General features: G+C 40.0%; 1 protein-coding gene across 1 annotated transcript in view; it reads left to right on the top strand.

Annotated features, from left to right (window-relative positions):
• The window catches only part of si:dkey-240h12.4 (death-associated protein kinase 2), a 26847-nt gene continuing 9099 nt past the window's right edge, over positions 1-17748 (top strand). The window contains exons 1-7 of the mRNA XM_044334886.1: positions 1-399; positions 10520-10688; positions 14179-14400; positions 16196-16334; positions 16441-16570; positions 17147-17195; positions 17577-17603. Coding sequence (XP_044190821.1) covers positions 10627-10688; positions 14179-14400; positions 16196-16334; positions 16441-16570; positions 17147-17195; positions 17577-17603 — 629 coding nt within the window. The 5' untranslated portion in view covers positions 1-399; positions 10520-10626. The remainder of the gene's footprint in view (positions 400-10519; positions 10689-14178; positions 14401-16195; positions 16335-16440; positions 16571-17146; positions 17196-17576; positions 17604-17748) is intronic.

The raw sequence follows: 17748 nt of genomic DNA on the forward strand, positions 1-17748 counted from the left end.
TACTGTGAGTCCGCACATAAACCCACTTGCTCTAAACATATATTTACGGTAATTCGGACATGACATCAAGCTGTCATGAAATGTGTGTGTTTTCCGCATTCCCCAACCGCCTTTAAGCCGCTGTGAACCGTGAGCAGATGTTAGCTTTGAGCCACTGTGAGTCGTGAGCCGATAGTTGTGAGCCACTGTGAACTGCAAACCGCTGTGAGCCGCTGTTTAGCTGTGAGCCGTTAGCTGTGAGCCGCTGTGAGCTGTTAGCCGTGAGCCGTTGTGAGCCGTGAAGGGGCCGAGCGCACAGCCGCAGAGCACTATCTACCAGGAACACACAGCAGCGATACATCCGCGGGACAGACGACGGTTCGTGGGAACGTCCGAGCTGAAAGCCGAACAGTCACACTGGTGAGTACGTTCTGTTTCAAAGGCTGAGCTGTTGATGATACTATTCTACATTCCTTTCGACGGTCAGTGTGCAAACAATTTTTCAGTGTAGAGAAATACGACAAATTCTTCCGTATTTATACTGTCATTAATATCGGAAGGTGCCGGTTTTCACTTCAAACTGTGTCACTTATGGGATTAGAAAGTTTAGCATTACTGCATTTATTTTTTTCTTAAAAACTGTAGGATTTGCCCCCTCATAAACCCTGTCACAACAGGTTAAGATCAAATATGCTGCAGTCCACATGTAGGGTCAAACATGGACGAGAAAAATGAAAGTCTAAGCTCATTTAAACCTGGAGATTTTAATTATTAAAACTAAAAAAGATGACTATTCATTGCTTCTAATTTAGAGACCTGTTATCTTATTGTATGTTGTATTTGCAACTAAAACAATACCCGATAAAAGTTCTTAAAGCCCTATTTTTAACAAGAAAAGAAATCTGTTTATCTTATTTCTTTTCTTTCTTTCTGACTTTTCTTCAAACCTTTTAATTCTGGGAAACAACAAAAAACATTTTTTTTAGAGACCACAAAAGTCCCAGATTGGTCTGACGTAATGTTGCGCTTCTGGCCAAAAGTGGTCTCTGTAGGACAGCAAAAACTGCAACAAGTCCAACTGCTTCTAAGAGGAAGTGCGCACATATTTGGTAGACAGACATGCATGTGTAATGTCAATTATTCCTTCTAATGATTGCTAGAAGCTCCCAGTGTGTGCTGGTGTATTGTGAGCAGACTTCCATGTTTAATAAAGCGCCACCTGAACCTCAAAAACACTTCAAATACTTGTCAAAGTTTCGCTGTGCAAATTTATGCATGTTTTGTTTTTTTTATTTTGATACAAAAATGTTTAATTCAGAGCTTTATCTGCATTAGTAAGAGTTACGAAGTATTTACTATTGAGTCACGTGTCGTAATTTTATCTCACTCATGTTTGATATGATCAGAGCATCATCTTTCCTCTCAAGGCCCAGGAGAGATGAGAGTTACTTTGTGCCGAGCTGCAACAGTTAGCATGTATGTTCTACAATGCGACTGCATCAGCGACTGTTTGACATGTTAGCGTTAGCATTAGCCTGCTGCAGTGCCTCGATGGAGCAAAGTGCATCATATGGAATTCAAAGTGAATGAGACAAAAATATAAAGACAAAACTATTTCGATAACAAAGCCTTCGTAACTCTTACCAATCCAGATGAAACTCATATCACTTCTAAACTGTTAAAACCTACAATGATGTTCATTCTAAATGGCCTGTGTCCATCTAGGATATCTGAATAAAATGTTTTTGTATTTAAAATAAAAAAACAGGCTCACAACACCACCGTCCAACCAATATTTACTGGGTATGGTTATATATCAGTTATTATCAGGATTATCTTTACAGATGTCGGATCAGACCAGGGTGTCAGTTTAGAAAGTATAGCATATGAAGATGTTAATCTAGGCATATAGGATGTATAAAGCTGCAGAATGCACACTGCATACATTAACTGTAGCAGAATAGCTAAACAGCCCCGCTGACTATGGTAATATATTTCAATGTTGCTGGAACGCCCAAGGAGGACAGCCAGTTAATGATCCTGTAACATCCCTAATGTCTGCACAACAGGGTCCAAAATTAACACTCACCATTTGCCCAATGCGGGTAAATTTGTCGAGTAAATTATGGAAACCAGCTGCCACTCTAGCCGGTAGGAAAAAATGAATTTCCTCCTATTGCTGGAGAAAGCTGCTGGTTTGCTGTGTTTGTCAATGGGGGTAGATAACTCTGGTTTACACTAGTAGGTGACAATAATGCACCTTAACATGAGTTGCCACCCGCCATAAAAAGGAAGAAGATAGTGCTGCACCCCCAGTGACAGGCCGTGGAAACATCCACTGATCAGCGTGAGTCAGACAGCAGGAGCAGGAGCGCTGCCTGGAGGAAGAGACGCCTTGCCCGGGCTTGTCTGGCTCCAAGACAACGTTCTATTCTGCCTTCTGCTTAGAAGAGGTGAATTTACAGCTCCAGTAACTTCATACAATACGTCTCTATCTAGTGCAGGTGCAAGGCGTAAAGCGCAGTGTGAGTCCACCGGCGAACTGCTATCTTCCTGCGGTGCACTAAGGTTATTTCCTCGATTGCACTGGTTTGATATCTTGGTGACTCACTCACAGTGGGAGGAAAGGCGCGGTACAGGGTGTGGCGATGCCAATCCAGCAGCGCACTACAATGCTAACGGTGCATGCAGAGCAGATCGGATGCAATGATGTAGGCCTGTGTGAAGTTGGATGGACTCTATTCATTTTCTATGGAGAGCAGGAGATCTGATAGGGCGCGGGGAGTTGACGGACAGTATCTGTATTTCCATAAACACAACTCGACTCCAACTTTATGAAAATGAGTTTGTCCAGAACAATGAACCAGACTCATGAAACTGAATAAAGATTAATAAGTGATTCTTACGAGGTTCTGTCATCCACAACAGCTAGCACCCATCAGCTAAGGCTAGTCATCGCACGTTTATAATATTAAATTAATGATTTAAATATATATTTTTGGGGCATCAGAAAATGTTTTGAGTTCCAAGGCTGAGAGAGAATGTCATAAGTAACATTGTTAACACTGAGCTGCAAAAATACAAAACTGTAATAATGCACCTTTAAAATATCAATTTTACAAGCGCACACTCAAAGTGAGCCACCTGTTAACGACACCGCTAACAGCAAAAACAGTAATGACTAGGTGGCTAATGTTAGGCTACTTACATGCTGCAGATGATTAGTCATGTTGACGTGGAGGAGTGACAGGCGGATCTTTGCATGCAGAGTTTGTCACTTTCTCGGGGTCGTCCTTTAACTTTACATGTTCAGAATGATCCCACGCTCTGGATGATTTACCGACCGACAGAGTCTCATAACTTTTTGGCTGGACCACAGGGACCATCACTCACATCGGCCAGATGTTGCTTCTGTCCGTTGTTTCAAAATAAAAGCCCTCTACTGTGTTCAACCAACAGCAAACTGTTGCAATATAACCACAGAAACCTCTGTGCTTCTATGCACATCTAACTTATTGGTTGTGAATAATGATTCTGTACAGTTTTTAATGTCTGGCCAAACTGTTGCCTGCAGCGTTGCATTTTTTATTTACAACACAGGTAGATGAGCAACATGTTACACTTTATACAAGTGTGTCATTTAAAAAAAAACCCACTGTCATTACTAGGATCACCAGCATGTCGCAACATGAACCACTTCCTCACCAAACTGTCAGCAGTTTATTTTGCATGTAAAATAGTCAAATCAAATAGATTGAAACTTTAAAAATCAATTCAGAAATAAAAAAATACAACATGCAAAATACTAAACCAGCTTTTCAATGATACTGTCATTTACATTTCACTACAGAGGTATTTAAATGTCTCATGGTTTCTGATCATTGTGATGCTGAGTTAAATCATGAACTATCATGCATGGAACACATGCTGATTTATGGTGGACTTAAAGAGTCATCATCTGCTCTCGGGAGTACATTTCGGCTGCTGTATTCATATTTGAAACTTTTTACATCTCAGACAGCAACAAGTTCCCTCCGAGGAAAACAGGATTCCCATTCTGTCAGTGCGTGTTTAAAGGGAAAAGCAAGCTGTGTGTGTGTCAACCTGTGTGTCAGGTTATGTGAGCAATGAATGAGAAAGACAGTGAGAGCTGCAGGTGTGAGACTGGTCGGGCTCGTATGTGGTCAGGATTAGTAAAAGAGAGAGACAGAGAATGGAGGTGTTGTTTTGGGTAAAGGTGGAGATTGACTAAGAAAGAAATGAAGAAAGGGTAAAAACAAAAAAGAGAAGAGAGAAAGAAAGAAATACAGGAAGTAAGAAAGGAAAGAAAATGAACAGGAAGGAGATAAAGAGGGGGAAAAGAGAAGAGTGAATGGAGGGGACACGGGATCATCCTTCACTCTCACTGCCTGTAGAGATTGTGTTGATGCAGTATTGTGACGCTGCACGCTGTCAAACCACATCACTGCTCTGTAGAAAGCTAAAGGTCTCTGAAAATGGACTTCTGATAATCTTGTGTTCATTTTTAGCATACAGAGAACAGTTGAAACAATACTTGTGTGAAAGTCTTTGTGGGAGAAGTAGTCAGCAGGTCATCAGTCAAGCAGTGGGCAGTTAGAGAATTCACTTTCATACCGATCTGAGAGTTTCACTTTGCTTTTTGCAATGTCATGAATAAAGAAGTGAAAAAACATTTTCTTGTTTTAACAAGATACTTTTCATGTCATAATGACGTTTTTCACTACATATGTATTACTGCTGCTTCAGTCACAACATAATATAACTTCAACTTGATGTAACTTGTTTGAATAACATACATCAGTGTTGGTATTACACAACATGAAGGCATCTCGTTTAACAAGAAATGCTTCTCATTATAACAACATACTGACTGATGTCATTAAAGCAAGACACATTCCTTGTTATACTATATGTTGCTATGATCTCATATAGGCTATATATATATATACTCTAAAAAGAGTCAGTCAGTCAAAGAGACACATTCTCCAGACACGTGGCAGGATGTTTTTATGTTTTATGGTTATAGACAGCTGTTGGATTGTTCTGTTATTTTACTAATGGTGTGCAGATCTGGAGTCAGATTGCATCCCAGATAACAAAGTGAATGTAGCCCAGTTCAGGCCCACACCCAACACTTTCAGCACTTTCATCCGGCTCTTATATCGCATGGAACGATAGTACTTGGGTGGTTCGCTTTTGTTTCCCAGATCTGGGCCACAAGCAAGCAATATGTTAACCAAGAACAAACCAGATAAACCAGAAGTGGCCCTCATCCAGAATAAACATATCTGAGAGCACCACTTCTTTACCAAAATAGGCCCACATTTGATTTGGGATATTTGGGCCATGTTTGTTATTTTACATGTGGGCTATTTCAGGCTCACATTACGTTTGTCCGGACTAGAAGAAGGCTAGCAGTGCTGCATTATTGCCTGAAGTGGCCCCTCTTCTGTATGCTATCTGGGATCAGTGATTGACAGCTCCCCTACTGACAGCACTACTTTACATCAGGAAAAAAGTTGCCTTTAAATGTGCATTTAGTTCAGCAGCTGGTCTCTCATCAGCATCACATTGTCCCACTTTATTTATGTTTAGTAATGGTTCAGTATAACATAATACACAATATAATGAGCAGCAGAGCCTGAAACAATGTTAAATATTGCTTATTCTTTTCTGTCAACAGTCAGAAAAACTATGAAGTACTGAATTTATTATGATAGACATCAGATTACCAGCTGCCAGTAAAGCCACACACCAGGAAACCACTAGGAACTTTATTTATATAACACTTCAAAACACACTTACAAAGTGCTTTATAATAAAAACAAAACACATTAGAAGACACAGAGATTAAAATGAACTAAACAAAGAGGAAACAGTTTGCAGCCCTGATCTCAGGCAGGTCATTCTAACAGCAACGGCTCCATCCCCTGTGAGTCTGAGTCTGGACCTTGGAACAATGAGAAAAGAGGCATCTGAGGATCTCAGGGAGCAAGAGGTGACATAGGGCAATAAAAGCTCCTTTATAAGTAATCTATAAATAAATTCAAAGAGCAACAGGTAGCCAGTGTAGGGAAGCCAGCAATGGCAACATGTGATCATGTTTCCTTCTCCCACTTAAAAGTCTGGCAGCAGAGTTTTGAACGAGCCAGCGGTGGGAGAGAGATTTTTCACTGATGCCAGAGAGCAGGGGACTACAATAGTCCAGTCAGCTGCTAATGAAGGATAACAGTTTCCAGAGTTTGAGCAGACAGAAATGATCTAATCCTTGAAATGTTTCTGAGATAGAAGAAGAATATGAGGAGAATATAAGATCAGATGTCCTGTCAGTCATGACATGACCTATATCATGATATTGTCAGAATTAGCTTGACAACAATAAATGTCTTATTCAGTGATGCTGACTCACTTCTGATGTCTTTGTCCTGACTGGTTTGGCTTTAAAAGAGAGCATTCATTGTCAGACTCATTCTCTCCAAATGAAGGTATGTAAACAGCAAGGCTGAGAGTTCAATGATAAACATCTTTCTCACTGTATCTAGTCGTGTTTGTAGTGACATCGCTATGATCAGGTTTTATTCTTTATCATCTGAACATGTGTGAAAGATTCTCCAGAGATGACAGTAAATGTTCTAGACATGATTGCTGGACAGGTTAAAAGCACATTTCTGTCATACTTGATCATGTAGGGAAGTCTCACATATAGAGGGAAGTAGGTTGCATACAGCGGATGTCATCCTTTTAAGGTGCTTAGAGTTGTCGGTCAGGATGTGTTATCAGAGAGGGAGGGGAATTTGGGGATAACATGTATGGACATGTATGAATTCCTATCTGACAGATTTCTAAGAGGTGATTCTCAGAATAGAAAATGTCCTGACAATAGTTGGAATAATGCAAATGTTTTATCAATACATAGATAATACACTGTATAGATGACTAGAGGAGGGGGCTTTTGATGAGATAAGTTATTGTGTTGCAGCCAGTATGAAACAATCCTCAGGTTTAGAACCAGCAGTAGAGCATTAAATTAGGAAGTGCTACACCCACATGTCACCAGGGCTTCAGTAGAAGCAGCTGGTGTCTTTAGAGACCTCCCTCTTCCACAGAAAGGCTTGTCTTAAACCAGTAAGTCTTGTTAAAAAAATGTGCAGGAGAAAAATACATTTTAAAAGAATGTAAAGATGGTGGAAAGAACTGTGTTCAACCTGTTGAATTGGTACTGATGAGGAAATGTGTCGCAATGACCGATGATCACACTCAAAGAGTTAACAAGAATTGAGTTGACTGATAAAGTGTTAAACTTAGTGCTAACCTCCACCCTTGTATGTCAAGTATAACAGTAAATGATGTAACTGAAAGTTGTTGTCAGGCGTTTCAGTTCACTTTTACCTAGATTCATTTTCCATCCTGACACACAGGGGACATGTAAAGCAGAGGGCGAGGGCTTCAATGACTGGATATCCAATAGCAGGATGTGTCCATCAACAGAATAATCAGCACTTCATTTGTTCATGCAGAAATGATAAACTATCCCTAGTGAAGATGTGGTGCTTTTCTTTCTTATGTAATAATCTGCTAAATGTTTTTGAACAGAGAAAACAAGCTGTATGAAGATGAGATAGGCTTTTGGAAGTGGTGAGGAGATATTTGCACATCCAGCTATCTCAGATGCAGGTGTGTTGGAAAGAATCACTTGAAAGAAAAAAAAGATCCTGCACACTGCTCTGCTCAGCATCACAGTTTATTCATCATACTAACATTTCAGCCCCTCTGGACCTTCTTCAAGAGTATTTTGTTAAGTTGTGATCGGCATTTCTCTCTATTTTCTATCATTTCATAGACTAAATGATCAGACTCATCAGATTGATAATGAAAATAATGATCATTTGTCCTGATCCAGAGAGACAGGAGCTTTGAGAGTGGGCTGGTAGAGGCTGGATGTTCAGTTCTAATAGATCATGTTTGATCAGGAAGGCTAATGGATGGAAGAACTGTTTTCAAGCACATGGCAGGATGGACAATCTAGGCCAGTTGTTCCCAATCCATGGCTCCCCCATGCACTTCAACACAGTTTTTCATGGTAACTTCCATCCTGGAGAAAGAATGTTCTTCTGTGGATTTATTATTTAGAACATCTCAGGTGCTTCTTCATGTAATCCCAGATTGACTCCATGATATTGAGATCAGGACTCTGCTGGAGCCATATCATACCATCTGTTGCAGGACTCATCATTCTTCTTATTGCTGAGAATAGTTCTTTATGACTCTAGCTGTATGCTTGGGGTCATTGTCATGTCAGACACCTCCCTGATGGTATTGCATAATGGATAAGAATCTAAACATCTGGGGTGCCTACAGCTTTTGCACAGTACTGTATATTCTAAATCTTTCAGAAAATAATGTTGCCGTGAGCTAGAGAGGGAATGAAAAGCAGTAATGGTGAGAACAAAGGCGTGAATCAGATAAATAAAAGGCTTTCTGGTTGTTGATTTCTGATTTATGTTCTAAAGCACAAATAAACACACCCACACCCCCACACTCAGCCCTGCAGGAAGGTGCTGCATTGCTGGATTTGTGTGAATGCAGAGCTTCATCCTGTCTGCTGTGGCCTTCCTTCCCTCGGTCAACAGACACACAGACCTGCAGCTCTTTAATCATCCATGACACAGAGACAGAGAGCAAAGTGGAGCAGAGGACTGGTCGCTACGCTACGAGTCCCCACCTCACACCCTGTGTGTTGTTATTGGCTGGGGGCTATACACCCACTGCCCAAATGGGTGATGACCAGAAATGTCTGGAACACAGCAAAAGATTTTTTTAAATTCTTCAGCTGTTGAATTTGAGGGATTTGACGATATGATTCTGTCTTAACTGGTGTAATTTACTCACTTCTGTCCGCATGCTTACAGAGATTACCCATAGAAATGTGAAGTCACATGATCAGACGTGATTACATGTTTAGTTCATTCATTTTGGCCACAATAAGCAGAGTGGATGTGTAACAATGACTGAGCATTTCAACAAAATACTAGTTTAGAAAACAGACTCTGGGGTAAAAATATAGCACATTAATCCTCTCTCACTAATCCAATTCAATTCATTTCAACTATATTTATCCCTGTAAGGGTAATTGTATGCAGATCCCTTCCCAGTCTGTCTGTCAGTTGCTTTGCCATCAATCAGAAACCTCTTTGCACAGCCGCTGGCAGCTGCTGGCACCCATTTCCTCCTAAAGTGCAGACTTTACTCTTCTAAGCTTCTCCACTACTGCGACATAAAAAAGCAAAAAAGCATCCTAGACACTCTGCTCTGCCTAAAGGAACGGACCTGAACCAGAACACATCTGCATCTGCACAGCTGAATACTGAAGAGAAGCAAAATCCTGTAGTATATATGAGTAAACTTCTAGTTATGTAAAATCACAGTAGTTTTAGTGTAAAGTTAATAAAATGCTGTATTTATCTGAAACAAAGCAATGTCTGAGGCGTAACTATTGATGGTGATGTAAACAGAAGAATGGCGGGAGTGACCTTCACATCATGTAAAGTCACAGTGTTTGTAAAGTCAGATTACACTAGATACCATATCTGTATTAATATGTAACACAATGTAAGATAAGGACCTACAGCTGGCAGGAATAAGTCACAGGTCACATAAGGTCGTAGTGCGTAGTGACAGGTGGAATATCACAACTTTACCCATGTTCTCTCCAATCAACATGAAACGAAACAGTATCTGGGAAATATGGTTAGTGTCAATATGAGTCACATCTTTCAGTGTGGAAACAGTTTATCAGCTGTATCTTAATGTAACCTCTTGCTTTTAGATATAGTGAACATCAACCTTTCACGTTTCATGTTCTATATCTCTACTAAATGACTGCTGAGTGAACTCGATCACTTCAGATCCATGTGTTATCTATACTGTACTCAGGGTCTGAAATCAACACATACCAACTGTCAAATACGGGTAGATGTGTCTGAACAGTGGTCTGAGTTAAAGAAGTGCCAGCCACAGACCATCTCCAGTGCTCCTAGTTTCACGGCACTGTTCACCATAGCGGACATCAGCTACTCCACATCACAGCTCTCTGCTAAACTGTCTCTTGCCGCTAGCCTGCTGCTAGCTAGCTACACCTTTACAAGGAGTTAGTATAAGTGACACAAAAAGCCAATTTATTACTTTGCTTGGCTGGTGGATTTTTTGGATCTACCAGTCCTCTTGGCAGGTGAGACAAAAAGTTAATTTCAGACCCTGACTGTAGTCAAAATGTGTTTAGTAAAAAAAAAGTAAAAGACTTGGATCAGGGTCACAGGCAGGACACTCTTAATTGGAAAACACCTGTGATACAATGAGGACAGATGTTAGATCTGACAGACTCTCTGGGCACATTATTGGGTTCTGTTATAAATAGTTGACTAGCAGCTGACTGTGTGTACAGTCAGCTGTACACACTGTGTTATCTCTTTTCTACTGTTAACATACATCTTATTCTGTGGTATGTGTTACTCATACTCAGGGCCATCCGGTCGAGTTTGGAGGATCATGAACCACTTGAAGTTGACTGCTAAATAGCCGGGAGTGGACTAACGAAGGACTGGAGGGATCGAGGTGAAACTAATCAACATGGCGGTGTTCAAGCCTGAAAATGTGGCAGACTTCTATGAGATCGGGGAAGTTCTGGGAAGGTATAGATATAACTGATTATTTCAATATCTAGTGTAAACAGTGTTCACCACAATGCGAAAGGTATTATGACATTTACAGATGTTATTGTTGTGTTTCCTCTGTACAGCAGCACATTAGATATGAAATGAAACAATGACTATGAAGGTCAAGTGTTGATTTCAGCTTTAGTTTGAATGTGTTTCCATCTGTGGGTCATAATGTGGGTCATATGATAAAAAGCATAGACTGATAAACTGTGTGCATCGTTATTAAACTTTAACGGGAAAAAACTTATTTGGAAGAGTCTTCAGTTGAGATGCATCAAGACTTCTCATATGGATGTCTGACCTTCAAAATAAAATAATTAAAACATTAAAATACTTTGGTGGATTAGACTACAGGGTTGTTTTCTAACAACAGTCAGGAGCCCAAATGAAAACTGAAAGAGGTTTTTCTTTCTGTAATCATTCCTCCGTTTCATGATGACCATTTAAAGATCTCTTCACGATACACTTCCTCTAGATGTTCACCAAAAAATTATCACATTATCCGCCGTTTGAGCTTCTCCTCTCAAGCTAAACCCAGACAGTAACAGTATTTTAGTGAACAGGTGAGTGGACACACATGTGTGTCAACAAGTAAACAACCCATAACCATGGTAAATTGGACACAACAAAGATGCTATTACCTCAAAATGCTTAGATGACATAGAAATTTAAAATACGTGATACATTTAGGCTAAAATTTGACTAAAACTAATATACATTTTTGTCAAAAAACTAAAATTAAGTCAAAATCAGGTGCCAAATGAGTAAATGATGTGATCTGTAGTCTTCATACCCACTAAATAAAAGCACAAATGAATAGTTCATATCAGTTAAATAGTGAGAATAGTATAAGATGTGTCCTGTATGCTGCACATATTAAGTCCCTTTCAGATATGTAGCTCATTATATAAATCTGATGAGGTCATATCAGTTACACTAAGAAAGTCTGAAATAAAAAATGCCATGAGATGAACATAAAGGTCAAATAAACGGCGAGAGATTAAACGCTCGGCTTGTTTGCATCAAGATGACTGTAATACATTTCACATGCATGTATCATCTCCTGTGTCAAAGAAAATGAAAATATGTTCAATAAAGTATGACACATTGTGAAAGAAACATTTTTATATCATTGAGGAAATTCTGCTTGTATCGGGTGAGTGGGGGAGAAGTAGTTACACAGTAATAATGAGACCAGCTGTATCACTTCTTTCATTTTCTAATTCCATCCATGTCAGCTGCCAGCACAAATTAATATCCAGAAAAACACTGCAGATAAAGCATGCAAGTCAACAGGAATGAAATGAGATTCACAATTGAAGGTCTTGTTAACGTTCACTAGCAGAGAAGGGCGAGTGTCCTTGGCACTCATGATGGACTCTTTCTCTTTCATATCATCACACGTGTTTTAGTAGTGATACCGCTTCCTCTTGTACACCAGGCACCAAATATCACATGAGCATTGTGGCACTTTCTGTACTAAATGCCCTGTCAAGTGTGAATTTATGTCAGAGTCACCTACATATATCTGAGTGACAAAAAGGAAGTCGGCAATTTTATATAGTCCATGCCTGAGAAGAGCTTTGAACTCACGGAGCAGTGACTGAGCTCTTGGATTGTTAACCAACCCCTTAAAGCTTGGAGTGCAGCACACCCCGAATTACACGCACACTGAGAGGGCCGGTAAAAACGGATATGTTTTGATGGTTCACCGGCCTGCTGGGATTTGTCCCAGTATTCCAGTTGCGGCTGTAAAACGGTGGATAACTTATTTTGAGCCTCACACAACCCCTGCAGAATGACTCGTCTCACTATCAGAATTTGATCCATTAAGTCCGATAACGTTTGGAAAGTCTAGAAGAGCTGCACGATTAACGTCCAAACAGCCAGCCAGACATGAGATTTAAAACCTCTGTATACTGTGAAATACAGAGAGATTTATCTGGCGGTTATAGGCTTAATCAGCGTTGTGTGAACACATTTGGGGCTTGAATGTAACAGACATTCATTGACGTGTTAAAGTTCCACACTGTAGGTTTAACATCCAGTTTTTCCTTTCATAGTAATTTTACGTGTGTTAAAAACATCCTATTCAATACGAGAAAAATCAAACAAATGAAATGAAATACAATACACATTGTTATTTCCTTTTTTATGCTTGAGTTCACTGTGTCATTTCAGTGGTAAACATGTTACAGTAGTAGTGTCACACCTGTCTGCTGTCAGCTGCGGTGGCAGCAGGGTGGACATTGTTCACACCTAGTTGAGTTGGGTTGTAAAGCTACACTGGAAGTGTTAACCAAACACTTTCAAGGTCTGTTTACACAAGGTGTTATTAACATTATTAACACTTATCTACAAATGTTGAGCTGCTATACAGCCGGCAGCTATGATAGCCTTTCACATTAAAACAGCTTCCTGTGGGCCAGCTGTCTAGAGGGACTCTACTACTGACTGCTCATTCAGTTACATATGTGACTGCAGTCAGCTGTACAAACACACACATAGAAGGATCTATTCTTGGCTTAATTCTTGGTAAGTGTTTTACCGCTACCTTGCTGTCGTTAGCTTCCGGTAAACAATGATTGGTTTATATTGTTGGTTCAAGATGTTTTTCATGGTTGCGCCGTTCCATCAAATGGAAATACCCTACATGTCTAGTTCATTATTATAGATACATTTCCCCAAAATTCAGACACATTTGGTATCTTTGGAAACTTTTGGATCTCCACTAGAATTTGAAATAAAGTTTTGTGGGATTGAACAATGTTTGTCTGCACAATGTAAGTTTATAATGCATAAATGATCAAATAAAGTACAGGCCAGCTAAGGTATTGTGATGAAATCTGTGGTCTCACCACACATTCTCTTTTCTTGATGTATTTAGAAATCTTAACACTTTAACAGTTTATGTGTGGGAAATGGCGTATATGTGGTTTTTGTGCACACACATTATTTCTACATCTGACCCCAGATATGCATTCAAGAAATCTTGCTGTTCAGGACAATGAACATGATTTCAGCAACCATTGTCCAAAACTTGAGGGATAAAATGTAAAGACTTTTCATCGTTAGGGATGTGAAGACCCTTACAACTAAAGCTTAAAGTGAGTACTTCATCCTCAGGTTCACCTCAGATCCTAGAGGCTGCAGTACCAGACAATAGAAGTGCTGTTGATTTCCAAACATAGACAGAATTGTGTGTTTATTATTTCTTTTGTTCAAATATGGTCATGGAAATGCAGCTGCAGTGGGGATTGATGGGAATTTCTGATGTAAAGATGCATGTTTAGTCATATAGTTTTAAAAAATGACTTTTTAAATTAGAGTTGAGACTACACAGCAGGTGGTGGGTCTGCTAAGAGTCTTTTTATTCTGAATTTGAATTGAATATGAAAACAACACATTCTTGCTGTATCTGGAGGTTGGTGTAAACTGTGAATTATGCTCTCTCTCCATCCAGTGGGCATTTTGGTCAGGTTAAAAAGGTCCGTGAGTTGTCCACTGGGACATACTGGGCAGGCAAGTTCCTGAAGATTCGGAAGAGCTCGTGCAGCCGTCTGGGCCTGGAAAGGAGCAGCGTGGAGCGGGAAGTGGAGGTCCTCCACTCTGTACAACACCCAAACATCGTGGCTCTCAAAGATGTTTTTGAGAGTCGATCTGAGGTGGTGCTCATTCTGGAGATGTGAGTTGACAAGGAATACTATGAGCTATTTAATGTCTTACAGTGTACTGTCAGCCAGGCAGTCCAGTCCATGTGGTTGAGATCCCCCTCAGCTTCCCTATTCATATTTTAACCACAATAACCACATCGAACTGGTGCAACTGCTTTGAACTTTAATGAAAGAGGTAAAGCATAAAGAGTCTAAGATTATGTACCTGACATAGACATTTAATACCTCAACAGAACATTATTTTTACAATGTGCACAGATACACACATTAGAAGTGAAAACTCCCTATCTATAAGCTTTATCAAAAAGGGAAGTTTTAAGCCTACTCTGAAATGTAGAGAGGGTGTCTGCCTCCTGGACCAAAACTGGGAGATGGTTCCACAGGAGAGGAGCCTGATAGCTGAAGGTTCTGCCTCCCATTCTACTCTCTGGACGCTCTGCTTTCACTACATCACAGCCTGATGAGGACAGAGACCAAACATGATGCATACCTGGTGCAGCAGTTAAGATTTATTTAGATCAATTCCACAGATCTACACATTTTTCAACTTTTTATTTTGTTATGGATGTACTGTGTGGTAGTGGTGCAACAGGTATGTAGGCTGTATACAGGATTCACAATCAGGCTCCAAACAGTTGTGCTAATGACATGTTTACCAGCCAAATCTGCCTTTTCTAGCTTCTACTTCTGAAACTAGTGTTTGCATTTCACTTGCAGTAAAGTTTTTCTACATTTTTACCATCACAGCCCCTCTTTGCAGTGAGTGACAGCTCTCTCCACTGCTGCACCGCTCCAACAGAGCTCTCCTTATATGGAGAAATAGGGATGTGGTAGTATGCTTATTACCGATAGCTGGCACACACCTGTCAATTTAGAATGATTGTGATTCACTAACATACACACGGTGGTAAGAACAAAATTGGCCGGTGCACACCTGTCATGAATCTGATGGTAATTTTGTGTGCACACTTACTTTGTGTGCAAAGTAAGAACATTTCTACGCACATATTAGTGAATGAGGCCCAAGGTGTTTCTCAAACAGACATATTGGTCCTACCTTTATAATGAGAAGGGACTGGTGTCATTTGTATATGGCAATCATTTTCCTATAGTCCTTTACACAATGGGCAAGAACATTTTCATATTCTTATCCTAAAAAGTTTTATTCACAAAAATGTTACCAGAGGGTAAAAACAAGAATTTCACACAACAGCACATCAAGTCATGCTGTCAGAAATCAGCAGACAAAAACATCAAATTCAGGAGTGTCAGAAGTAAAGGACAGTTATAAAATATGAATCCATCCGAGCAGCACTGTACTGACAGAAATGAAGAGGAAATGCTTTGACATGAAGTTAGATACTAAAAATGTCTTTCTAAAGCAAAATGCTCCATGACTAATATGAGAGGTGGTCATGTGACAGTTGCAGAGATATTAGAGGAGAGAATATGATGATAGATAAGATGATACTGAACAGACCTGTAGAAACACCTTGAGGCAGCTGTTAGAGTCAGAGAAGTTTCCTAGCAACTTCTACCTTTCAGTAGTTGCTAGGAAACTTAATAATAATAAAAAAAATAATAAAAAATGATATAATAGTGATGATATGTGAAGAGAATATTAAGTTTGTTTTAGTTATATTTTTGTTGATTTTGGTATCATATTAAACTCTAAATGTATTCAGATGCACACTCTGCTTCCCTGTGCAGTGAGTGATTATTAGCAACGCACATCACTTGCTACTGTTGTATCATCTTGTAATGTGTTTTGCTGCCTTGTCCGTGACCTTCTGTTGGACATTTCAGCGTCAGTGGAGGGGAGTTGTTCGACTTCATCGCTGAGAAGGAGAACCTGTTGGAGAGTGAGGCCATTGAGTTCATGAAGCAGATCCTGGAGGGACTGGGATTCATGCACAGCAAGAACATTGCCCACTTTGACCTGAAGGTAACAGTACTCTAACCTAAATGACATCCCTTGCTTACTGAACTGTCAACTTCAATTACATTATCTAAATGCTGCTGCCGTAATGACGTCTAATCTCTCTATTCAGCCAGAAAACATCATGTTGTCAGACAAAGTGTCTCCAAACCCCAACATCAAACTCATCGACTTTGGCCTGGCTCACCGTTTTCACCAGGGGGAGGAGTACAGGAGCACAAGCGGCACCCCACAATACATCGGTGAGGATTTCTTGTTTTTTACATACATTCAACATATTTATATAATTTGTAAGTATAATTATATTTAGAAGTTGGACTTAGAAATACATTGTATATAGTCTAAATCCAAGGAGGTTTGAGGGCAACGGGACTTCTCATCCAAGGGGCTTCTTCAGTTCTGACTGACTGGTGGGGAGTCCCAGTTATTTAACCTCTGTGGGGTTGTTATCAAGGTCATTGATACCACTTGGTTGGTTAGTGCTCCTGGCTGTTGTAACAACAGTCATCAAGAGTTGTCATCTGAGGTCAAGTATAAATGACAGTCGTTGGAGTTGTCACATAAGGTCAAATGTGAATGCCCTAGGAAGGGATGAAAGGACAGCATCGTATAGGTGGTGTCATAGACCTGCTCTTCTGTTGAAGGATGGTTTGTCGACTTTGACGTAGATATCCTCCTTCACTCCTTCATCTGTCCTCCCCATCCAAAATATGTACGTTGTTGTCCTCGGAAGAGTAAGGTACACTCTTTAGAGGTTGTCTGTCAGAGCAGATTGAGTCAGTTCTCTCTCTCTCTCTCTCTCTCTCTCTCTCTTTCAGCCCCTGAGGCGATCAACTCTGAACCTCTGAGCACAGCAGCAGATATGTGGTGAGCAATCTACTCTGACTCTGTATACACACAGTGGATTCTGCAGTGGATTGCACATTTTCATATCTACAACAGAAACTTATAATTCATCATTGCACACACATTGATTTCCAAAGCATATTTTGCTTATCTCGTCACTGTTTTCTCTCTCTGTGTGGGAGAGTAAATTCTTCTGCTAGTGGTGTGTTTGGGCCTGTTCTGAGTCCCACTCACTGCACTAGATCTCATTCCAGGTGTTAAGACTCTCGGTCTGTTTAAACATCTGAGTATAACAATCACACCCAATGACTGGGAAATGTCCAGTCAACTAAATACTCTTTCACTCATGTTTGTCATACAGTTTAAACCACACCACATGTCTTGTGTTTCTTCTTCCCCCAGGAGCATTGGAGTTATTACCTACATACTGTAAGTTGGAAGTGTTTGTGGCATGTGAGTACAGTAGACATTAAATGTGTTGTTTCATACATTTAATGATCAGAAGGCTTGTATGGAAACAACAACTGTCTGACACTATTTGATACTATGTGAAACAGATTTAAGGTATGGACTG

The sequence above is a fragment of the Thunnus albacares genome, chromosome 19 (genome assembly GCF_914725855.1).
Source record: "Thunnus albacares chromosome 19, fThuAlb1.1, whole genome shotgun sequence".
NCBI lineage: Eukaryota > Metazoa > Chordata > Actinopteri > Scombriformes > Scombridae > Thunnus > Thunnus albacares.